The sequence below is a fragment of the Haliotis cracherodii genome, unplaced genomic scaffold, assembly GCF_022045235.1.
Source record: "Haliotis cracherodii isolate W230 unplaced genomic scaffold, xgHalCrac1.p SCAF_14, whole genome shotgun sequence".
In the NCBI taxonomy this organism is placed as follows: Eukaryota; Metazoa; Mollusca; class Gastropoda; order Lepetellida; family Haliotidae; genus Haliotis; species Haliotis cracherodii.
In genome coordinates this window covers 34,535,228-34,560,692 of record NW_027266269.1, presented here as the reverse complement: position 1 = coordinate 34,560,692, position 25,465 = coordinate 34,535,228, and the positions used below count along the sequence as shown (strand labels likewise).

Sequence of the window (25,465 nt, the reverse complement as noted above, 5' to 3'; positions counted from 1 at the left end):
TTCTTTGCCCGGACTAACCAGTCTGTGCATAGTCCAATCAAAAACGTGAAATGATCCGATACTGTGCAGATTTCGGTCGATTGCCGTATTTGTAAAGCATGTGTACTGCCAACTTGGCGTCGACAGATATTTTCCAAATCCTTTCATCTTTTTAATCAAAGTGCTCACGTGATTTGATGAACTTTGCAAAGTACGACCCGTTTTATTACAATATAGATCTTGATTAACGATCTGATCGTCTTGATTGGGGTGCTGCCATTTTGTTTGAAGAAAATACAAGTGATATGAGAGGTAGAATGTGATTGGTCAGTAGGAGGGACATAACTCGTAAAAGACACTGGAGCGCTACGATTGAACCCAGAAGTTCCAGCCTAGTTCGGCAAGGGTGGAAACTGGACTTTTAAAGTCAGTAGATCCAGTGCCTCAGGAAGATAATGATATAGACTTGGGTGTTCTGACTCCGTGACTCGATTATCCTGATAGTGTGGCATCTGCAATCAAAAGGGGCGCACGGGTGGCCCAGTCGTTTAAGGCGCCGCAATTCGCCGTGCAGAGTTGCATCCCTTCGGCACGCCAGAAACCTATGATTGTGGGTTCAAATCCTGGTTCGCCCCGATTATGTTTCTAGGTTTGTCAGCACCATACCCGTGCTCGTGGGTTTCACCGAAGTGGGAAACGTCCGAGACCTGCATCTCTTGGGGCTTTCCTCCCACATTAAGCTGACACGCCGTGATATGACTTGAATGCTGTTAAAAGCGGCGTTAAACCAAACTCACTCACTCACTGCAATCAAAAGATCAGAATCTGCCAAAGTCAGGTACCAAAACATACGGCAATAGGTCATTTCATCATGCTGGCCGATTGGTATAGAACAATCTGCCACAAAAAAAACCCAGAGAAACAGAAAATCTGACTAACTTTATAATCATGGTCTAAACGCATTTGAGCAGTTGTTAATTGGAAAATGTGCTATTCAAATTATGAATTTATTTAAAACTCATACTTGACATTTCTGATTGTTTGTCACTGGTTCAATCTATTACTTACTACTCGTTTAACATGTTTAATGACCCCCACCCCAGTGTTTTTGTTGGTCAAATATTGCAAAAACAATTTAAATTAGCATTTCATGTTCACTACTAAAAAGAGCTGTTATGAACATGTGTCTACTGAGGGTGAAACGAAACACCGATATTCCGATGCATTGCGATAGTTGATCCACGATACGGTATACGATAAACGTGGGCCCATTTATCGATATGCCTCGCTATTGTGCCTTTCAATAAACCGCTAACTTGGTTATAGCGTGCGGTAACGCATGGCTCCCAAAAACGTACTAACATTTTTAATAAGCTTAGGTTCCTGACAGATGTATTTCTCCATCTCAAAAAATATTATCAGCTGATCCCCGCAAGCACATAACACCGGAAATACCAGTCAGCAAATTCTAACTGAAGTACGCAATTCAATACCATTATTATACTATCTTGTTATTAAAACATGTTCATGATATATCTGGACATGTGATTGTAATATACTTGATTAATTTTATTCAAAATTTCATTTAATATTGTTTTCATTGAGTAACGCTTTCAAAATGCTATGCTTGTGGTTCTTATAATTATAAATATATATATAGTAAAAGCTGCAACTAAAGTAACACGATATTTGAATATATTATTCCTGATAAAACAATAATGTCAGATGCAATGTCTTCGACCATTCAAATTCTTTGAAGTTGTATCAATGGTGAAGTACATAAATTATTTTCTTGTGTTTGAACTTTGAATTGTTTTGAAGGAAAGTTCCACTTTGAAGCTTAACAACTTCAATAGTCTTGTTATTATAAAATAATTTTGACTGTTCCAAAATCATGAAAGGTTCAAGTCTTGTTTATTTTTTAACATTGCCTATCGAGATACGTATCGTATCGTGACCAGAATATTGAGATGCATATCGTATCGTGACCAGAATATTGAGATGCATATCGTATCGTGACCTTCCTGTATCATTGCAGCCCTAGTGTCTACAGCTAGGTCTTCCTCTCGAACCTGCTATTTATACAGTCAAGACGTGCGTATCGCGATATATATATTGTGACCTATGTATCGTGATACGTATCTTACCGTGACCTTGTTGTTTTGTATCACCCCTAGTTGGTTGCCGCTTTTGACAATACTCCCTCACGCTAACGGACCGCCTCTGTGGTCTGGTCGTAGAGCGTCTGCCCAGAGTGCCGAAGGTCCGGGGTTCAATCACTGGGCACCCCATACCTAAAGACGTTAAAAGATGGTACTTGTTGTTACCCTGGCTGGCGTTCGGCATTAAGGGGCTAAAACAAGGACTAGTCGGCTCGGAGTCAGTATACTGTGTCTGAGTGGGATGTTAATGTTAAACTATGGCATGGTATCTCAGTGTGCTAGCACTCTAAATCGGCATCAGTCCGGAATAGAACAAGCAGCCACACACACATGCATGCATGTCGCTATATAACTTAGTGCAATAATCTTGGATGCGACGTAAACCCCCATTTCACCTCACCCTCACACAAACTGTACTGAAGAGTCATGTGGTTGTGCATTTGTTTCAGAAACCAAAGACCAGCCATTTAAAGGATGTGTCTCTGGCCGAGGCTGGGAAATATGGAACCCTCAATGAGTTTGCTTTCTTTGATAAGGTATGTAGCAATCAGCAGGCATCAATGTGGTGCATATTTGGATGTTTCCATTGGAAATTCCTGAAATTTGATCTACAACACTTGAAAAATTTGAAAACTTTAAGACTAGACGTCTGTTCCACAAAGCAATCTTATCACACTTGAGACCGTGTTAGAGGCTACACTGAAACGAGGTTCCTAATTGTAAACTCACCGACAAGAGAAACGTGAATACCAAACATGTTTGTTAATATATGAAGAATATATTCAAGAGATATCAGATGGTTTGATGCACAAATAAACATACTGGTATGTCGTGTGAACAACGCTCACGAACACATCACATGTGACGTCATAGATCCATGACTCGAGATGCATTTGTGTCTGCAGGACTAGCGTGTAAAGTTTGGAAATCACGTGCAGCATATCGTGATGAGAGTATAAACATGTGGTAACCACATGTCTGATTGTTAGTTTTGTCATTAAGTGGAACACATTCAAAACATACTTCTCTGTATGTTTCTATGGTTCGCATTTCTTTTGTCGGTGAGTATATTAAAGAAGCTGTTCATGCATATATCTTATCCTTACTTAGTAGACCCGTGAAGATCCAGGGTAGAATAGGTCTTCAGCAACCCATTCTTGGCGTAAAAAGGTGACTATGCTTGTCGCAAGAGGCGACTAACAGGATGGTCTGGCTCGCTGACTTGGTTGAAACATGTCATTGTATCCAAATCACATGGATTGATGCTCATGGTGTCGATCACTGGATTGTCTGGTCCAGACTCTATTATTTACAGACTGCTGTCATATAGCTGGAAACTTGCCGAGTGCGGTATTAAACAAAAAACAAACTCCAAACTTCTAAATGCCTCTCAAAGAAGCTAAGATGATCATAATTCCCATACTTCTATAGTTTGCAGTCAGTCACAGCATGACGATCATGTTATGGAATAAGCCCCTGGCTGGTTGTAGATTTTGTGTTTCTGGTTTTGCTGATTTAAAAAAGACAATTGTTTGTTCTGTGAAATCTACCGGAGAGCAATGCTTAAGACAAGGTTATGTTTCTGAGGTTTATATGTCCCTTTGACCCACCAGAAACCCCGCCCCGATTATGTTGCGTCCCTAGGGACCGCCAGAAACCTATGAGCGTGGGATTGGAAACATGGTTCACCCCCATGTTTCTATGTTTGTCAGCACCATCTCCGTGCTCGTTGGTTTCATCGAAATCCTAAACATCTGCATCACTTCTGGCTTTTCTCCCACATGAAGCTGACACGCCTCGATATAACTGAATTACTGTTAAAAGTAGTGTTGAATGCAATTCACTCATTGACTCTTAAGATTTATATGAAGGGGCCTGACACGTTTTCAGGTGCGGAAGGCGTTGCGGCATCAAGAGGTCTATGATAACTTCCTCCGATGCCTCGTGCTCTTCAATCAAGAGGTCATATCAAGGTCAGAGGTCGTCCAGCTGGTGCAGAATTTCCTTGGGTAAGTTTTGAGTACACATATTTAGTTTCCAAGTTGTGATTCTGGCATAGAATTTGGCTCTAGTAACGTATGCAGACTAGATAGATCAGCTTGTCAGACTTGTTGACTTGGTTGCTAGCGTGTAGTCTCAACCCAATGGCATAGGCCGTTGCTCAAAGTAACAATCACTGGTTAATCTTGCCCACATTTGATTAATGTGAGATGCTTATGATGAAATGTTGTCTCACAGACGTTCTTTGCAGGCTTGTCTACTATACAGGAGGCAATACTGTGAAAATCATCACCAATATGATTGTATATTTACATAAAGGCTATTTTTTTTCTGTATTTACATGAAAATATTGTTTGTTTTTCAGTAAATTCCCGGAGTTATTTAAATGGTTCAAGGACTTCCTCGGGTACAAGGAGTCTGGTGGCGCCATTGAGTGCATTCCTCAGGCAGTGACATCCAAGGAAAGAATCAGTGGGGAACTGGCTATGGAAATAGGTGAGACAATGTTCCATGTTGGCACAATATTGGTTTGGTGAGACGGTGCTTCATACTTGAACAATATAGGCCACATGAGATAATATTTCATACTGGCGGCATATCGCCCAGGTGAGACAATATTTCATACTGGCGCCATAACGGCCAGGTGAGACAATATTTCATATTGGCGCCATAACGGCCAGGTGAGACAATATTTCATACTGGCACCATAACGGCTAGGTGAGACAGTGCTTCATACTGGCGCCATATCGTCCAGGTGAGACAATATTTCATACTGGCACCATATCAGCCAGGTGAGACAATATTTCATATTGGCACAATATCGGCCAGGTTGGATAATATTTCATACTGGCGCCATATCGGCCAGGTGAGACAATATTTCATACTGGCACCATATCAGCCAGGTGAGACAATATTTCATACTGGCGCCATATCGGCCAGGTGAGACAATATTTCATACTGGCACCATATCGGCTAGGTGAGACAATATTTCATACTGGCGCTATATCGGCTAGGTGAGAAAGTTCATACTGGCACCATATTAGCCAGGTGAGACAATGCTTCATACAGTTTTTCTCAGTTTGCCTGCCAAGGACTCATAGTTTCGAATCCTAGCAGGAATTTATCCAAGATTCTAAGCTAAGTGCCCTTCACAGGCAATTTTGCGACAAAAAAATTCTGTAAATTTCCCCGTGAATTGCAAGTCTCCTCTGCAAGGCCATACCATGAGTTAATTACGATATAACATGGAGTGGAAAATTTGTATTTCCAATTTAGGATTTTTCTACAGACATTGGCTGAATATCAGCCTCCGAGCCGATGGAGATGATCCCTTGAAGATGTAGATGAATCTGTGTGGGGATAGTTTGGTTGCTGGCAGACTCATGTTGGGATGTTTGATGTTTCAGACTTTGCTACGTGTAAACGATACGGAGCAAGTTACCGAGCATTACCCAAGAGCTACCCTCAACCCAAGTGTTCAGGACGGACGGCATTGTGTCGAGAGGTACGTATGGAATCAGGACAGAATACAAAACAAGTCAGCTTGAATAGGTCCATGATGATCCAGTTAGGATGTCTAGGATAAAACACACCTCGGTTTGCTTGAAAATGTAAAACTAGAGTTGAGGAAAAGACGAAAAGCCTGAGGTCTTTTCCCGAGCTCATGGTTTTACATTTTCAACCCAAACCATTGAGGCGTGTTTTATCCAACTTATGAATGTCTAAATGCAAGAAATACCAGAAAGAAATCAGAAAACATTGACGTACCTTATGGTGAAACAATACAGTGTATCGCTGAAAAAAGGAATTTGCTAAAAGCGTGGGGGAGAAAAAGCATGTGCAGCATGGACTAGCTGGAGTCATGGCATGATAATTTGAACAACTTCTCATCACCTGCCTTGGTAGCTCAGTGGGAAAACAGTGGCCATGGGTTACAAAACTTAACGAGATATGTGAGGTTCACGTCATGGAATTTTCATGTTAAAACTTGTGACTTTTAACTTATCATCAAACACAAATGTGTTCACATTAAGAGGCAAGTTTATAAAACGTAAAATTGTAAAACCTAGGTATTACAATTGAAATGTAAATCCTCAAAGTAGGTTCTGAAGTGGCCCATTTCTAAACCTCGGTTTGGAAGAGGAGCTGGTTACCATGGTTACTCGGTTTACCCGAGGTTGTCGGGAACCTAATGCAATATAGGGTGATACGGTGATAGGTTTATAAAAGGGGTTAAACGAAACAGTGAGATGACGATGCAAAGATGCATGAAAACTTCATGACATAAATGTTGCAGTGCATGTTCCTTGCAGCTATTTTTAGTAGTGAACTTGAAACTCTAATTACAACACATTTTGCGTAGTCATTAAACGAGTAGTAAGTAATTAATTTCAGCAAGTGTATTGTCTTGTATCGATATAGACATAAATGTATTGTGTATTGTATCGCGGCATGAAAACACTCGCGATGCACCAGTGTATCGTTTCACCTCTAGTTATGATATCCATTCTATTATGATAAAGACACTGGACCCATTTGCCACCAATGTTTCGTTTTGGAAGTGATATGGCATCTCATCTCTCATCATTATCTTAGCCCTGTGAAGATTCCGGGGTAGAATAGGTCTTCAGCAACCCATGCTTGTCGTAAAAGGCGACTTATGGGATCGGGTGGTCAGGCTCGCTGACTTGGCATGTCATCGATCCCAATTGCATGGATCGATGCTGATGATATCAATCACTGGATTGTCTGGTCGGTCCAGACTCGATTATTGCTGAGTGCGGCGTTAAAAACCAACCAACCAACCATCATTATCTTAGCACAGAATTTTTCTGGCTTGTATGTGTAATTTGGTTGGAATACCTTTAAGTGGGTAATGGCTTTTGGGGGGGGGTATGTTATGCAGATACACACTGAGCTGGAGCTCTGGTACATGTTTCTGTAAGTTGATACACGTTGTTTCAGGTACTGAATGACACTTGGGTGTCATTCCCCTCGTGGTCCGAAGACTCGACGTTCGTCACGTCACGGAAAACCCAGTACGAGGAACACATCTACCGCTGTGAAGATGAACGGTTTGAGGTGAGTCTTCCGTCTCTGAACCAGGCTGCAGTAGTCCAGTGTCAAGGTCACACTACATGTCAGGGGTTGAAATTACTTTTACTTAAGCATTGTTCATTATGGACTCGGTTCGCCCCGATTATGTTTCTAGGTTTGTCAGCACCATACCCGTGCTCTTGGGTTTCACTGAAGTGGTAAACGTCTGAGAACTGCATCACTTCGGACTTTCCTCCCACATTACGCTGACACGCCTGTTAAAAGTGGTGTTAAACCTAACTCACTCACTCACTCATTGTGGACTTTGAAACAGGTTGCCCACTTAACCCTGCAAATGTGGGCCATTCAGAATGACGGCCATTATGTCATATTATTTTCTTGAACTACAATTGGCTTCTACTGGCTTTGTGGACCAATAACCAAGGTGATATTTCATTATTGCTTATATAATATGCAGAGTACAAAACCGCGATACAGCTCCATACAAAACCACAAAGGAAGCGCTCTTACCATGTTCAAAGTAATGCAGTATTTGTGAGAGCAAGATTTGGAATCTTAATGAGGTTACAGTCACTGCACTAAATCAATGTGAAATACCTCTGGATGTGGGAAAATATGAACTTAAAGAGAATGACCAAAGTAAATATCAATCTCAATTTGCCTGCCGTCTTCGGCAGGTTATTTTGGAATTATAATTAAATCCTGGTGCGTTTCTGTCTTCAGCTGGACGTTGTGATCGAGACCAACTTGATGTGCATACGGGTGCTGGAGGCGGTGCAGAAGAAGCTGACGCGGATGGCCCCCGAGGATGCTGCCAAGTTCCGACTTGACAACACGCTAGGAGGGACGTCGGAAGTACTTCATCGGAAGGCAATACACCGGTGAGTCACCTCTGTAGGGATTTATTTAGATGTCAATCACTGGATTGTCTAGTCCAAACTCGATTATTTACAGACCGCCGCCATATCGCTGGAATTTGGCTGAGTGCGGCCTTAAACAACAAACAAACAAACAAAAGATGCCGATATTCCATACAGTCTGCAGTCTTTAAACCTCTGGGAATGTCAGCCCGGATCTTTTGTTTTCTTTCCTCATTTCCTTTTCCTGTTATTTTCCAGGATATACGGAGATAAAGCGCCAGATATTATTGATGGTCTGAAGAAAAACCCTGTTGTGGCTGTTCCGCTTGTTTTACGAAGGTCAGTACATGGAAAACTCTTCCGTTAAATACTATTCTAAATGAATAAGATAGCTGCAGTATCTGTCGCTGGAAATTTGGGGATATCGCTGGGTTAGATTCCAGGTTAGAATTTGTCCTCAGCAGCCTATGTTTGCCAAGACATCTTTGTCAGGCTCGGTGACTTTGATTATGTGTCATCGTACCCTATGGCTTGGATTAAGGCTCAATCACTGGTTTGTCTGGTCCAGGCTTTTGTAATAGGGATCAGTGTGGAGTAAATTCCTCGTTTGGTCAAGAAGGGATTATTTTGGCACATGTGGAAACTTATTGGTGAAGATCTGGGTTAGAATAGGTCTTCAGCAGCCCATGCTTGTCATAAGAGGTGACTAACAGGATCAGGTGTCAGGCTTGCTCATGATATCAGTCACTGGATTGTCTGGTCCAGACTAGATTATTTACAGACCGCCATCATATAGTTGGAATATTGCTGAGTGCGGCGTAAACAACATGCAAACATTCAAACCTTTTGAAGCACTGAAGTCACGTGACCTGTCTTGACCAATCAGATTAAAAGCAAAAGAAGAAGAATGGCGTGAATCTCAGCGAGGCTTTAACAAGATCTGGCGCGAACAGAATGAAAAGTACTACCTCAAATCACTGGACCACCAAGGAATAAACTTCAAGCAGAACGACGTGAAGGCAATACGATCGAAAACACTGCTCAATGAAATAGAAACAATATATGACGAGGTAAGAAGAAATTACTGTTTGACTGTTTGACTCGGACCTAAATATGTCAGTGGTCCATTGGAACAACACACAGATCTAACGGTCCTGTTACAGGGGTTGATTTAACTACTGGCCCATTGGCCTGTGGCCAGTTAAAATTACAAAGGGCTTGCTGAAACGTAAAGTAGATGGCCCGTCAGGCCTGTCAAAATGTCACCCCTTCTCTGTGATATATAACCGTTTGAGATTTAACTGATTGAAGAACAATAACATGACGTCTCTGGAGGTGTGAGTGTTGATGGTATGAGTGTTGATGATGCCGTGTGTTGATGAAGCGAGTGTTGATGGTGTGAGTGTTGATGATGGTGTGAGTGTTGATGAAGCGAGTGTTGATGATGCCGTGTGTATTTCAGAGGCAGGAGCAGCTACCGGAGGTGACGGGGGAATCGGCGGGAGCACACCTGTCTTATACATATAAAGATAAATCCATGATTGATGATGCTGCCAGTCTTGTTATCCACCACATGAAACGCCAAACAGGTTGGTCAAGTTGAACACAATTGCCCGTGAAGATCCGGGATAGAATAGGTCTTCAGCAACCCATCTTGTGCTTGTTGTAAGAGGCGGCTAACGGGACTGGGTGGTCAGGCTCGCTAACTTGGTTGATATGTCGTTGAATCCCAATTGCGTAGATCGATAATCATAATGGCAATCACTGGATTGTCTGGTTCAGACTCGATTATTTACAGACTGCCGTCATTTAGCTGAAAAATTGCCGAGTGCGGCCTTAAACAACAAAAAAACAAAAACAAAACAACTTTTATACATTTCCCAACAATCACCCGCTCGGGGATTCTGATGGTCGAAAGTGAATTCCTGGTTAAGATAGGTCCCAGCAAACAATGTTTGTCAACAATCAGCTTAAACTGATTGGACTCAGTGGTTGGATGCCAGTTATCGTACCTTAACCGTTGGAGTGGTGCTCATAATATCAATCACTTTGTTTGTCTGTTTGAGATTGGTCCATTATTTACAGGCTGGCATCATATAGCTGATGATGCCTAATGATACTGATTGTCTGACAGTCGTCATGGAAACCGTGTTCCACCACGATGGTGCTGATACTATTTGTCTGACAGTTGTCATGGAAACAGTGTTCCACCATGATGGTACTGATACTATTTGTCTGACAGTTGTCATGGAAACCGTGTTCCACCATGATGGTGCTGATACTATTTGTCTAACAGTTGTCATGGAAACCGTGTTTCACCATGATGGTGCTGATACTATTTGTCTGACAGTTGTCATGGAAACAGTGTTCCACCATGATGGTGCTGATAACATTTGTCTGACAGTTGTCATGGAAACCGTGTTCCACCATGATGGTGCTGATACTATTTGTCTAACAGTTGTCATGGAAACCGTGTTTCACCACGATGGTGCTGATACTATTTGTCTGACAGTTGTCATGGAAACAGTGTTCCACCATGATGGTGCTGATAACATTTGTCTGACAGTTGTCATGGAAACCTCGTTCCTCCATGATGGTGCTGATACTATTTGACAGTTGTCATGGAAACAGTAACTATTTGACAGTTGTCATGGAAACAGTGTTCCACCATGATGGTGCTGACACTTTTTGTCTGACAGTTGTCATGGAAACAGTGTTCCACCATGATGGTGCTGACACTATTTGTCTGACAGTTGTCATGGAAACAGTGTTCCACCATGATGGTGCTGACACTTTTTGTCTGACAGTTGTCATGGAAACAGTGTTCCACCATGATGGTGCTGACACTATTTGGAAACAATCCGCTATGTTTCAGGTATTCACAAAGAGGACAAGCAACAGATTAAACAGTTATTACTACACTTCATTCCCGATCTCTTCTTCATGCCACGCGGAGATCTCAGTGACGACGAGATGGACAGAGAAGACGGTAAGGGGAGAGCATCCAGGAAGAGAGTACTTAAGTTCTGCAGCAAGAGTTCTGCAAAGTATTTTGCAATTCTTTTAATTTCAATTAGTTGGATGTAAATTGGTGAAATTTATAAGATCACAGATATTTGATTCATGACCCGTGAAGATCCGGGATAGAATAGGTCTTCAGCAACCCATGCTGGCTGCAAAAGGCGGCTATGCTTGTCGTCAGAGGCGACTGTGATTGATGCATGTCTAAGTCTCCCAGTTGCGTGGATTGATGCTCATGATGTCAATCACTGGATTGTCTGGTCCAATTATTTACAGACTGTTGTCATAAAGCTGTAATATTTCCTGAATGCGGCGTTAAAAAACAAATAAACATCACAGGGTAAGAACCAGCAACATCAAAAGTTTCCTATTCAAACAGATTATGACTTAAGAACCTGGCAGGCTTTGCTTTTGAAATAATGAATGTGTAAAAATATTGCATCTGAAAAGTCCTTGATATCTATCTTAAGTCACTCTAGGCTCATGTACATTTAAAATATTCATATAAAAATTCTTTGGGCAAGGATGGCTCAGTCGTTCAAGACGTCATAATTCGCTGTCCAGAGTTGCCTCCCTTGGCCCGGCAGAAACTGATGGTCGTGGGTCCGAATCCCAGTTTGCCCTGATTGTTTCCAATTTTGTCAGAGCCATACCCGGGCTCATGGGTTTCACCAAAATGGTAAACATCTAAAACCTGCATAATTTCTGTCTTTCTTTTCCTCATTACGTTGACATGCTATGATATCACTGGAATGCTGTTCCAAGCGGCGTTAAACCAAACTCATACAAAAATCTGGTGTTTTGAGTTAAAAATTGGGAAAGGCACATTCTATCAACAAAACAAAAATTGCAAGATTTGATGATTACCATCATGTTGTATGAATAATACAAGTGTATTGGACTACAGACATGGAGACGGACGAAGGGGACAGGAACGACCAGGTCCACAGGTTCGACATGAACTTCATCTCCAGCAGTGATAAAGAGCGCACCATCCCTGACAGGAAGGAAGATCCAGTGACGATGATGGAGAATAATGTTGTCAACCAACCCAAGAAACCTGTAGTGAACGGAACACTGGCGTATGACGAGGCTGATGGATTAGATGTGAGTATTTAAAACCTGCAGTAAATAGAGCCAACTTCTGACCGGGTTTACAAGGGGTGGTCGTCTTTTAAAGCCTTTAAAGCTCGGCATCGGTCCAGACAAGTACAAGCAGCGACACAAACACACACACGTACATGCACGTCCCTATATAAGTGCAATAATCTTGGACGCGACGTTAAACCCCATTTCACCTCACCTCACCTGAATGTATCCTGTTGGTACTCCAGCAGGTTAATAACGTGTCATTGTACCCCGATGGTGCGGAACGTGGCTTACGATATCAATGACTGGATTGTCTGGCCTAGACTCGTTTAACTACAGGTTGCCAACACATACCGTTAACTGTGTTATTACTGAGTGCTGCAATTTTTAACTGTCAAAATCAGACTTCTATTCAAGCAGTGTTTAGTCCTGTGTAGTGTTCACAGAGTCAGGGAACATTTCTTTGGGTCTAGACTATTTACATTAACAGTCAACGTAAACAAAGTGTCCAAATGTTGGAACTGTATGTGAGTTGACGTTTTCAGGACGACATGTATTCGCTGTTCTTCGTCAACAACAACTGGTACCTGTTCCTGAGGCTGCATCAGATCCTGTGTGAGCGGCTGTCATGGATCTACACCAACACACAGCGCATCATCGACGAGTCGAAGCACTGTCAGCAGGAGAGGAAGGACTCTACCTCCACGGCGCTCCGCCTCAAGACTCCATGTATGTACACACCCCAACTACCGTATTTTCTTGAGTATAGTGCGCACTTTTTTTCCAAAAAACACAGCTGTGTAGAAGGGGGTGCGCATTATACACGAATTATGAGTTTGGATGTTTCCCCCCCCCATGGAAAGACATTACCGTGAGCACGAAACACCGGAAATACCATGTCAACAAATCCATACTGAAGTACGCAAAATAATTATGTAATTACACTGTCTGTCTATAAAAAGTGTTCTTTGTATTTCTGGACTTATGTTTGTAACTTACTTTATTAATTTTATTCAAAATTCCTTATAATATTGTTTTTATTAATTTCGGCGAAATCGTGTGTGAAGCGATCGGAAGATCGCACAACTCACCGTTATTAACAGCAACCACGGTCAGAATACCTCTATTGACGCCTTGAAACGAACTTTAGTTGACAGAGAATGGATACATATATCATAAATGACATACTTTGACTCGTAAAAAGTCATATTTGTTTTTGTTTGACGATTCTATGTCAACATGAAATTCTCGCGCTCACGTGATCCCGTGCGCGTGAGCCTTGACGGTGACTGGTCAGACATGTTCCATGTAAAAAATAATACCCGGGAATAGCGATCAGCTGCTTCGCTTAGGGTTATTATTATTTTAAATATGTTTAGTAAAGGCTGCATTTAATTAAGAAAATAATGGAATATATTATTCCTGATAAATAAAATAGTTTCAGATACAATTGTTGCCGATCCTTGCATTAAAAATCCTGTAAAGTTATATCATTGGGTGTGTCTTGACCGAATCACCGGTCGATTCCAAGAAAACGTGTGTACAGCTGATTGCTGTTTCCGGCTTAGTTTACGAGAAAATACACAAGGTAATCTTAATCCCTAGATATAAAACAATGCCTAGCAGAACAATTAATACTATTTAAACGGTAAATAAACATGTCTGGTGATTTTTTATCTCAAATTTCGAATTTGTACTGACGGAAGTTTCTCGTTTGCCGGACTTCGCTGAAAGGGTACGATGTAAAAAAAATTCTGCGCATAATATTCAAATTTCTTTTTTTCCAAAATATTGAACCCGCTAGAGGGGGGTGCGCATTATACATGGGTGCGCACTATACTCAAGAAAATACGGTACTCACCTGTTGCAGAGGGCGGTCGGGTAGCCTAGTGGTTAAAGCGTTCGCTCGTCACGCCGTAGACCTGGGTTCGATTCCCGACATGGGTACAATGTGTGAAGCCCATTTCTGGTGTCCCCCGCCGTGATGTTGCTGGAACATTGCTTAAAGCGGCGTAAAACCATATTCACTCACTCACTCACCTGTTGCAGATCCGGGGTAGAACAGTTCTTCAGCAGCCCTTGCTTGCTGTAAAAGGCAACTATGCTTGTCGTAAGAGATGACTTAAGGGATCGGATGGTCAGGCTTGCTGACTTGGTAGATCGATGCTCATGATGTCAATCACTGGATTGTCTGGTCCAGACTTGATTATTTACAGACTGCTGTCATATAGCTGGAATATTGCTGAGTGCGGCTTTAAGCAGCAAACTAAACAAAGTTCCAAGCCAGTATTGTGTTTCATGCTGTGGTTTATTCCCTGGTTTGTGTTTCCTGGTGTTTAACTCCCAGTGTCATGTGTCGTGCTGTGTTTAACTCCCAGTGTCGTGTGTCGTGCTGTGTTGAACTCCCAGTGTCGTGTGTCGTACTGTGTTGAACTCCCAGTGTCGTGTGTCGTGCTGTGTTGAACTCCCAGTGTCGTGTGTCGTGCTGTGTTTAACTCCCAGTGTTGTGTGTCGTGCTGTGTTTAACTCCCAGTGTCGTGTGTCGTGCTGTGTTTAACTCCCAGTGTCGTGTGTCGTGCTGTGTTGAACTCTCAGTGTCGTGTGTCGCGCTGTGTTTAACTCCCAGTGTCGTGTGTCGTACTGTGTTTAACTCGCAGTGTTGTGTGTCGCGCTGTGTTGAACTCCCAGTGTCGTGTGTCGCGCTGTGTTTAACTCCCAGTGTCGTGTGTCGTACTGTGTTTAACTCCCAGTGTTGTGTGTCGTACTGTGTTTAACTCCCAGTGTCGTGTGTCGCGCTGTGTTTAACTCGCAGTGTCGTGTGTCGTGCTGTGTTGAACTCCCAGTGCCGTGTGTCGCGCTGTGTTTAACTCCCAGTGTCGTGTGTCGTACTGTGTTTAACTCGCAGTGTTGTGTGTCGCGCTGTTTAACTCCCAGTGTCGTGTGTCGCGCTGTGTTTAACTTGCAGTGTTGTGTGTCGTGCTGTGTTTAACTCCCAGTGTTGTGTGTCGTACTGTGTTTAACTCGCAGTGTTGTGTGTCGTGCTGTGTTAAACTCCCAGTGTCGTGTGTCGTGCTGTGTTTAACTCCCAGTGTCGTGTGTCGTACTGTGTTTAACTCGCAGTGTTGTGTGTCGTGCTGTGTTGAACTCCCAGTGTCGTGTGTCGCGCTGTGTTTAACTCCCAGTGTCGTGTGTCGTACTGTGTTTAACTCGCAGTGTTGTGTGTCGTGCTGTGTTTAACTCGCAGTGTTGTGTGTTGTGCTGTGTTTAACTCCCAGTGTCGTGTGTCGTGCTGTGTTTAACTCGCAGTGTTGTGTGTCGTGCTGTGTTTAACTCGCAGTGTTGTGTGTCGTGCTGTGTTTAACTCCCAGTGTCGTGTGTCGTGCTGTGTTTAACTCCCAGTGTCGTGTGTCGTACTGTGTTTAACTCCCAGTGTCGTGTGTCGTGCTTTGTTTAACTCCCTGTGTCGTATGTCGTGCTGTGTTAAACTCCCAGTGTCGTGTGTCGTGCTGTGTTTAACTCCCAGTGTTGTGTGTCGTGCTGTGTTTAACTCCCAGTGTTGTGTTTTCAGTTGAGGTGGAGCCGGAGTATTACTACCAGTACTTCCTGGAGATGGTCAAGAACTTGTTGGATGGCAATATGGAGGCGGGGCAGTATGAGGACCAGCTTCGGGAGATGTACGGCATCCACGCCTACGTCGCATTTACCATGGACAAGCTTGTACAGAACATTGTCAGACAGGTCAGTTGTCTCCCTTGCATAGAACTTTGTCCTGTCAGTTGTCTCCCTTGCACAGACCATTGTCAGGTCATAGAATCCTTGAAGTCTTAGAATTTTGGTTTGAGTTTCCCAGGCCTGGAATAGTTTTGGAAAATAGAACATTGGAAAAGCCATGGAAAAATCATGTTTAAACAAGTTATTTTTTTATGGGGATATATATATATCAGTGACGGGCAGATAAGTAAAGTTTGAAGTATTAGAATTAGTACTAGGGGATAGTATTTGGGCTATTTTCACTATTGCAATAGTATTAAACCAACTTTAAGGCTTGATAATGAAATAGAAAAGAATAAAATATTGCTGACTACTCAAAGTCAGCCATTTTTTGTTGCTACTCAGACCCATTCGTCATCACTCGCCCCTTTCCGTAACCTGCAAGAAGACTCGTCCCCCTATCGATGAATGTTATGTGCGAAAATACGACAAACCAATCAGAATGCGCGTATGACTTCAAGTTCTTCGTCAAAGAATCCCTCAGGAATAATTTTTGAATTCACATATGTCTTGCATCTAAAAATATACCCAATACACAGTTAAATGTGTTTAATCACACTGTATAATTCCGCACGTCCCGATGTGCTTTAAATTGCATCTGAAATATATATTATATATGGGGAAAATGTGTGAACCATTACGCAACGAGTTGATCATTGTTTTAGGTATGCCCGTTTGCGCTAAGACGGAACTCGGTGGCAAAAATGGCCACCAGAGGGGCACGAGTCGCTATTCGGCTCGTCCCGGAATAACACGAGTTGGTCACGAATGACTCAGACCAAAGGGGGGTAACTCTAATCTGAAATTGACATTATCCTTGCTAACCAACACACAGGCAGGTTGAAATTTGCATGATTTATGTTTATTTGTATCTAATCGAAAGTATTGATTGGTCTGCTTACTATCAGCATTTTGACCCGTGAAGATCCGGGGTAGAATAGGTCTTCAGCAACCAATACTTGTCGTAAGAGGCGACTATGCTTGTTGTCAAAGGCGGCTAACAGGATCATGGCTTATCAAACAAGTTGTGCATAAAATATTGATCAGAAAAATAATTAAAGCTGCATTTGGAATTTCACCGTGTGTAATATTTAATTTTTTGGAACTATAATTATATGAAATAAAACATGAAGAAGTCTCTCATTAGTAAAGAAATCGCGAAGTCTAGCTTTATGTAAACAAAGTCTGTCATAATCACAACAGTAGTGTTTACTGTGAAAACAAATGCTGATGAATTCCAGGAAATATTTAGAAATGGTGATCTGCGCATGAGCGGAATGAATCTATCTGTCTATCAGATTTCATTTAGACAAACCGTATGTTAGAAGCACATCCATGATCTTACCTATGATTTTTATACACTCCCCTTCTGGTTGAATGGAAATTCCCCCCTTTCTTGAACTGAAAAGGGGGGTTCCCCTCTCGTTTTTGAATTTCTGGCAAAATTTCTGAAGTGCCCAGCCAGTGTTTTACAGACAGCTATGATATGTCTGGAAAAGGCTGACTGAGACATTAGACAACAGTCCATCTCTCTCTTTAACTCACGTTTAAAGCGCTAGCCGTGTTCTGTACACTGTGTGTTTTGTTTCCAGCTACAGCACATCGTGACAGACGATTCCATCCAGAAGGTGACAGAACATTACTTGGAGGAGAAGCGGAACAACGCTGTTGGTGGTCGCCTAGCAACACAGCACCAGCGAGTAATGGCGGAATCCAATTATCAGCGTAAAGCCGAGATGTTTCTGTCTGAAGAAAACTGTTTTAAAATTGTCATTGTAAGTTTCAAATCATTATCAATACTTCATCTTCAAACTAGATTTGCAACAAAATCGTCATGTTGTGAATTACGACCTATTTGAACCACTTGTGTCTCCTCGGGATGCGACCTGTGAAGATCCGGGGTGGAATAGGTCTCAGCGACCCATAATTGCTGTAAAAGTCGATTATTCTTGTCGTAAGAGGCGACTAACCGGATTGGGTGGTCAGGCTCACTGACTTGCTTGATGCATGTCATCGTATCCCAATTGTGTAGATAGATGCTCATGCTGTCAATCACTGGATTGTCTGGTCCAGACTCGATTATTTACAGACCACGTCATATAGCTGGAATATTACTTAGTGCAGTGTTAAACAACAAACAAACAGTAATAGGTAGCGCTGGTGCATGTTTTATGTAGTTAGTGGAGCCCTATGTCCAACCCTGGGTTGTGTCTGTTCAGTACAAGAAGGACTGTCGCCTGACCCTGGAGTTGATGGACACAGAACATGATCAGTCGGATGAGCCGGTGGAGGTGGAGCGGTGGTCGGAGTACGTTGAGAAGTACGTGGCTCAAGATGAGACCATCTCCGACGAACTCAAGGAGCAACTTACCAAGAAACCAGTATTCCTGCCAAGGTAAGCTATGTTGTGGAGAATAGGGAAGTTGGAGTATGAATAGGTCTAAGGACCAAGAATAGGTCCCCAGTACCCCATGTTTGTCTCCCTGTGTGGATTCAAGGGCAGAATAGGCCCCATACCTCATGCTTGTCTCCCTGTGTGGATTCAAGGGCAGAATAGGTCCCCAGTACCCCATGTTTGTCTCCCTGTGTGGATTCAAGGGCAGAATAGGCCCCATACCTCATGCTTGTCTCCCTGTGTGGATTCAAGGGCAGAATAGGTCCCCAGTACCCCATGTTTGTCTCCCTGTGTGGATTCAAGGGCAGAATAGGTCCCCAGTACCCCATGTTTGTCTCCCTGTGTGGATTCAAGGGCAGACTAGGCCCCATATCTCATGTTTGTCTCCCTGTGTGGATTCAAGGGCAGAATAGGTCCCCAGTACCCCATGTTTGTCTCTCTGTGTGGATTCAAGGGCAGACTAGGCCCCATATCTCATGTTTGTCTCCCTGTGTGGATTCAAGGGCAGAATAGGTCCCCAGTACCCCATGCTTGTCTCCCTGTGTGGATTCAAGGCCAGATTAGGCCCCATACCTCATGCTTGTCTCTGTGTGTGGATTCTGGGTTTGAAAAGACATCAATGCTTTATTATTTTCAACCTATCACATCCTCAGAAATGTGCGTCACACCCGCCAACACAACAAAAACCAGAAACACAAAGGCGAAAAAGAACAAGAAGAGAAAGAAAAGGAGCGAGAGAAGGACGAGTCGGTACGGACGGAGGCGCAAGCGTCTGAAGACATGGACATCTTGGATAGCACAGGCTGCAAGTTCAACGTCAACTCCTTCAAGATGGTCTACGTCGTCAACAGCGAGAGCTACTTGTACAAGAGGATGGCGCTGCAGAGGGCAAGAGAGGTGAGATGGGGATTTAGTCGACCTTGTTCTCCAGGGGTGGTGGGGTAGCCTAGTGGTTAAAGTGTTCGCTCGTCACGCCGAAAACCCGGGTTCAATTCCCGACACGGGTACAATGTGTGAAGCCCATTTCTGGTGTCCCCGGCCGTGATATTGGTGGAATATTGCTAAAAGTGGCGTAAAACCATACTCACTCCTTGTTCCCCTACTAGATTTGAATAAATCTCTGTGATATCTACAGATTCCCTGTTAGGCTTGTTTCCCATCAGCTTATGCCGACTTAATGCATTTGGGTGTTCAGCTTGGTGAATTTGTTGGGTAGCCTAGTGGTTAAAACGTTCGCTCATCACGCCGAAGACCTGGGTTTGATTCCCCACATGGGTACAATGTGTGAAGCCCCCCTCTGTGATGTTGCTGGAATATTGCTAAAAGGGGTGTAAAACCAAACTCACTCAGTCACTTGGTTGAGTGATATGGTATCTGATGATATGGATCATTGCTTATAGTGTCAGTCACTGGATTGTCTGGTCCAAACTTGATAATTTACAAGCCTTCTTATTTAAGCATGTCATGTGAGTCAATCAAATAACTATCAAATACTTATCCTATGGCAATAACACATACCTTCGCATCGCAAATTGGTGTTTCTTCTAACTGTTGTTACAGTCCTGCAAACGACCTGTGAAGGTCCGGGGTAGAATAGGTCTTCAGCAACCCATGCTTGCTGTAAAAGGCGACAATGCTTGCCGTAAGAGGCGACTAACGAGATCGGGTGGTCAGGCTCGCTGACTTGGTTGATGCATGTCATCGATCCCAATTGCGTGGATCAATGCTCATGATGTCAATCACTGGATTGTGTAGTCCCGACTCGATTATTTACAGACCGCCGTCATATAGCTGGAATATTGCTGAGTGCGGCATTAAACAATAAATAAAAAAACAAATTCTAACTGCTGCTTCTTTTGTTCCAGTCTCACAAACGGGTGTCGCTAAAACTTCACGAAAAGTTCATGATCTGGGTGAACAAATGGAGGAAGGAAAACGTCTCGTCCGAACTGGAAACACTGTCGTCGCAGTGGATGATGGGCAAGGGAGAGGACATGCAACCTTGCAAAACCACGTGTGCAAAGACTTACTACCCCGACCGGGCCCCCTACTACCAGTATCACCGCTACTCCGTCGACTACTACCCCCAGGTCAAAGCCCCGCCTGAGTAACCCACCCCCAGGTTGATGATAGCTCTGCCCTGTCAGCAGAAACACTGACGATCTGTTGTCATGAGTAGAAGTTTATCGTGAACCAATATTGTGAGAGATATAATGAGGTATCTTGGTGCTTTGGCGGAAACAATCAAGTCATCAAGTGCGGTAGGCAACCAAGGTTGCCTGCATTTCAAGACACTGTATGCTGTAGGCAACCAAGATTGCCTGCATGCCAAGTCACCGTCTGTGGTAGGCAACCAAGACTGCCTGCATTGCAAGTCACCATGTGCTCTAGGCAACCAAGACTGCCTGCATGTCAAGTCACCGTGTGCTGTAGGCAACCAAGACTGCCTGCATTGTAAGTCACCGTGTGCTGTAGGCAACCAAGACTGCCTGTATTTCAAGTTGCTGAGTGCTGTAGGCAATCAACAAAGCCTCTTAATACTAAAACTCTGTCTCGAGCGGTTTGATGATGTAATCCAAGATGGATTACTGTTAATGATGGTGTCTGGTTCATTCACATTACGGAATGGATATTCAACACCCTTTTCAACTCTGGCGGATGTGGTGTCGTTGAGTTGAAGGATGTTCGGTGTGTGATGTTGCACCGTCCGACGTATTGTGTATCATGATCGTTGTGGTGGTGCCGATGGTGTCCGGGGATATTCCAGGTGTAATAGGAGGAAGGAGTCTGTCGTCGCTGAAGCCGATCAGCGGATATTCCACGAGTCCGCCATGTTGTGTTATGAGGGTATTCCTTTACCTCGTAGCGTACGTGTTACGTGACCCAAGGCAGCATTCTCGTTAGCTGTGTACTGTCCGTTTCACTTTCCGATGTACTGGTCACATAACTACAAATCCCCCTGTGGCAACTTTCTTATAATTCTTATACTGATCTTGAACCACTATTACAAGCTCTGGATATTTTTATGCCTAGTTCCAAAACCATTTACAAAATACACTAAATGTGTCATATGCAAGTGCAGTTTGTCGAAAGTTATGACCTGGGAAACTGGAATTATTGCTGTTACAGAATTATTGCTGCTAAATTCAGCGAAAGGGAAAACATAAGTTTGGACAAAATACGTTTTTATTGAAATATTACTCTGAATTTAATTTGGTGAATGGTTCAGGAACTAACAGGTAAGAAATGTTATTCTTATAAGTTCACTCCGATAGAGCTTGTGAAGTGTGCTGAAAAATCAGAATCCAACTCATGAATGTTAGTGAAGGGCTTCTTAGCTCTGTGTTAGTGACCAATGGACGTCGGTTTGTCAAGTGGACCAGCCCATAGCTCTGTTTCCGCAGCTACAGTCTTGTAATGGGGCCTGTTGACTCTTCTTGTATATCACCTGATATACAATACACACATCATGTTCTAAATTATCGTCAGGATTTTCCACAGTGATGCCCTGGTCTGGATTTGGTTTCGGGGAATTGTCAGTGTGAGCCAGTTGTGTTCGGGTCAGTCAGTACCACTGTCTAATAACATTTGTTGTGCTGTATATTAGGGCTGGCTATCGATATCGATCATAGAGATCGGTAATTGTTAACTACATATCGATCAATTATTGATAAATATCGGAGAAGTCATTTTGACCGAATTACCAATACCGTATTTTCTTGAGTATAGTGCTCACCCATGTATAATGCGCACCCCCCTCTAGCGGTTCAATATTTTGGAGAAAAAAAATTTGAATATTATGCGCAGAAAAAATTTACACCGTACTCTTTCAGCGAAGTCCGGCAAAAGAAGTGGTGCTGAGAAACTTCGTCAGTACAAATTCGAAATTTGAGATAAAAAATCACCAGACATGTTTATTTACCGTTTAAATAGTATTTATTGTTCTTCTAGGCATTGTTTTATATCTTGGGATTAAGATTACCTTGTGTATTTTCTCGTAAACTAAGCCAGAAACAGCAATCAGCTGTACACACGTTTTCTTGGTATCGACCGGTGATTCGGTCAAGACACACCCAATGATATAACTTGATAGGATTCTTAATGCAAGGATCGGCAACAATTGTATCTGAAACTTTTTTTTTGATCAGGAATAATATATTCCATTATTTTCTTAATTATATGCAGCCTTTACTAAACATATTTAAAATATGCCCGAATGAAATCAACATATTTGACATCACTGGTGAGTAGTGACACATTTATGCATAGATTACTTTGTGGATATTTAAGGTGTACCAAAATCAGAGGCTTTCCATCCTTGACCGGTCCATGATTATGAATAAAAAGTCTGTTTTGGTAAATTGAATCTGTATTTCATCAAACTAGTTTTTGTAAATTAAATATTATCGATAACAATTTTCATATCTAAAATAGATAATAGTCCTTCACATTGACGATATTTCCAGTTATCGTTCTTATATGCCAGCCCTAATGTATATCATGATAGCGGATTTTGATAACCTATATGACACCATGTCTCAGTTTCAAGTATGGCAGTGATGTGTTGTCATGGTGTCTGTCGTTTGGTGATAAAAAGGCTGATATTCTACCAAGAGAATGTTCGTGTTTAGAATTAGTCTATTTTTATTGTAAATTAAACTATTTACCTTAAATCTTTTTATTTCATCTTTTAACTGTTACTGTCAATTTACTTCCCTTTTTATATCAATGTACAGGGTTGATTTTCATTAGCCCACTATAAATAATTCAATCAAATCTAAAAAAAAGTGAAGGGTTTATTTTTTGTAAGATCTCTCTGTAAACAAGCTATTCAATGTATCTGTGTATGTAACTGTTGACGGATTCACGTGTAGCAGGTCAGACAGTGTACATGGTGTAAACAAGTTAAAGACAGCAACAGTGATTTTCTTTGTCAGTTGTGGGTGGTGTGGTAGGCTAGTGGTTAAAGCGTTTGCTCGTCACGCTGAAGATCCGGGTTCGATTCCCAACATGGGTGCACTGTGAAGACCATTTCTGGTGTCCCCCGCCGTGATATTGCTGGAATATTGCTAAAAGCGGTGTTAAACTATACTTACTTGCTTAGGGGGGGCCGTGATTCGCTGTGTAGAGTTGCGTCCCTTGTGCACGTCAGAAACCTATGATTGTGGATTCGAATCCCAGTTCACCCCGATTATGTTTCTAGGTTTGTCAGCACCATACCCGTGCTCGTGGGTTTCACCGAAATGGTAAACGTCCGAGACATGCTTCACTTCGGGCTTTCCTCCCACATTAAGCTGACACGCCGAGATATAACTGGAATACTGTTACAAGCGGCGTTAAACATAAACCAATCAGACACATGCTTAATAAACACACAAACTGACAACCAGGCAATGTCAACAATACTCAGATCGAAATTCGATTTGCAGTTAACGTGGTTAGAAAATTATTTCTTTTTAAAATACAATATAACAATAACAAAACTGACTCAAAATGCTTACAATAATGTTTGTTGAAGTTGCTGACTAATTTCACTTATCCCAACAGGGGCGGTCGGGTAGCGTTCGCTTGTCACGCCAAAGACCCGGGTTCGATTCCCGACATGGGTACAATGTGTGAAGCCCATTTCTGGTGTCCCCCGGAATATTGCTAAAAGCGGCGTAAAACCAAACTCACTCACTCACTCACTCACTCACTCACTCACTCACTCACTCACTCACTCACTTATCCCAACAGATTTAACATGAAGAATTTTATTTGTAAATTTACATTTTTCATATTTGCTATCTGTACTACAACAAAGACTGTTAGCGTTTAGCGACGGTGCATTCTGTGGAGAATCCTGATGGCAAATATTTGTTAGGGTTATGTTTTAGAAACATAATGTTCCGTGACTTAATTTGCGACCAATGAGAAGTGTTCACTGGTATCTCGGGGCCTGTGTCCAATACAGCCCTATACCTTAGCATAGCTGAATATAACATACTGAAGATTTTGTAGCAAAGTCTTAATTTCTGCACCCATGTCTACAGGTCTGTCCCTAATTTAACAGAGGAAGAAGACATATCCTGTAGCGGTACTAAGATGTTGATTCAGCGCTAAGACATCTCTGAAGTATACTACTCAAAAAAGTAAAGGACCACCCAATTCTTACATATTACTATAGTTAATATGTTATGCCGTGACAGATTAACTACAGTATGTGAGTTGGGTGGTTCTAAGCTGTATAGATTGTGCAGTTTTGTAGGTAAAGCCGTATGGAGATAGTGAACGGATTTGGGGTGCGTTTGGCACTCAATTTTGAAATATAAAGTCAGTTAAGTGTTTTTGTATGGTTTATAATTCTGTTCAGGTGTCCGATGCTTCGAGGTAAGACTGGGACATTTTTGTTTGAAAATAATGATTGATTCATGAAGTTGTCGTGTTGGTCAGCGGTCGAAGCATGTTTATATTGTATAATGTGTACATTATCAATGCTACATAGTAGTCACCTTCCATGTGTGCTGTACATACGTCACGTTTCATCCTGTAGCGATAGTCGGGGCGGGGGCGTCTCTACATACAGTGGACATTGCAGTGTCGTCATCTTATCACTATTACGATCATTAATACTATATTATTATGTAAGAAGGAAAATGATTAAACTTATTTTGAAAACATTTTGAATTTGTTGTTCATTTAGTGATTGAATTGCGTTGGCGACTAACGGGATCGGGTGGTCTGACTCGCTGACTTGGTTGATGCATGTCATCGTATCCCAATTTCGTGGATCAATGCTCATGATATCGATTACTGGATTGTCTGATCCAGACTTACGGACCGCCGTCATATAGCTGGAATATTGCTGAGTGCGGCGTTTAACAAAGTTATTGAGAGTTGTTCCCCTTTGACGGCATAGACACAATTTGTATGGATAACAACTTCTTTAATACTGTAAAAAGGCGACGTTTAGGATCTATACCGAAACGTCGCCTTTTTACAGTATTAAAGAAGTTGTTAGCCATAAAAATTGTGTCTATCTTGTCATCCGTCAACTTCTAAGTAATGCCTATCAAACAAACTTTGACTACAGTTTGCACGTCACATCCAGATGCAATGAAACACAGCTATATTCAAATCATTAGTTCCCT

The 25,465-nt window shown here is 42.3% G+C and overlaps 1 protein-coding gene across 3 annotated transcripts in view; it reads left to right on the top strand.

The window, feature by feature from the left end:
- Positions 1-22,108, top strand: part of LOC139461211 (paired amphipathic helix protein Sin3a-like) — a 44,379-nt gene extending 22,271 nt beyond the window's left edge. For all 3 annotated transcript variants that reach the window (XM_071242812.1, XM_071242811.1, XM_071242810.1), the window contains exons 11-27: positions 2,591-2,677; positions 4,032-4,150; positions 4,507-4,637; positions 5,549-5,646; positions 7,107-7,223; positions 7,923-8,080; positions 8,318-8,398; positions 8,946-9,129; positions 9,522-9,648; positions 10,935-11,048; positions 11,988-12,187; positions 12,715-12,898; positions 15,738-15,907; positions 17,533-17,715; positions 18,160-18,335; positions 18,989-19,232; positions 20,201-22,108. In XM_071242812.1, coding sequence (XP_071098913.1) covers positions 2,591-2,677; positions 4,032-4,150; positions 4,507-4,637; positions 5,549-5,646; positions 7,107-7,223; positions 7,923-8,080; positions 8,318-8,398; positions 8,946-9,129; positions 9,522-9,648; positions 10,935-11,048; positions 11,988-12,187; positions 12,715-12,898; positions 15,738-15,907; positions 17,533-17,715; positions 18,160-18,335; positions 18,989-19,232; positions 20,201-20,446 — 2,619 coding nt within the window. In that variant the 3' untranslated portion in view covers positions 20,447-22,108. The remainder of the gene's footprint in view (positions 1-2,590; positions 2,678-4,031; positions 4,151-4,506; positions 4,638-5,548; positions 5,647-7,106; positions 7,224-7,922; positions 8,081-8,317; positions 8,399-8,945; positions 9,130-9,521; positions 9,649-10,934; positions 11,049-11,987; positions 12,188-12,714; positions 12,899-15,737; positions 15,908-17,532; positions 17,716-18,159; positions 18,336-18,988; positions 19,233-20,200) is intronic.
- Positions 22,109-25,465: the final 3,357 nt, after the last annotated feature.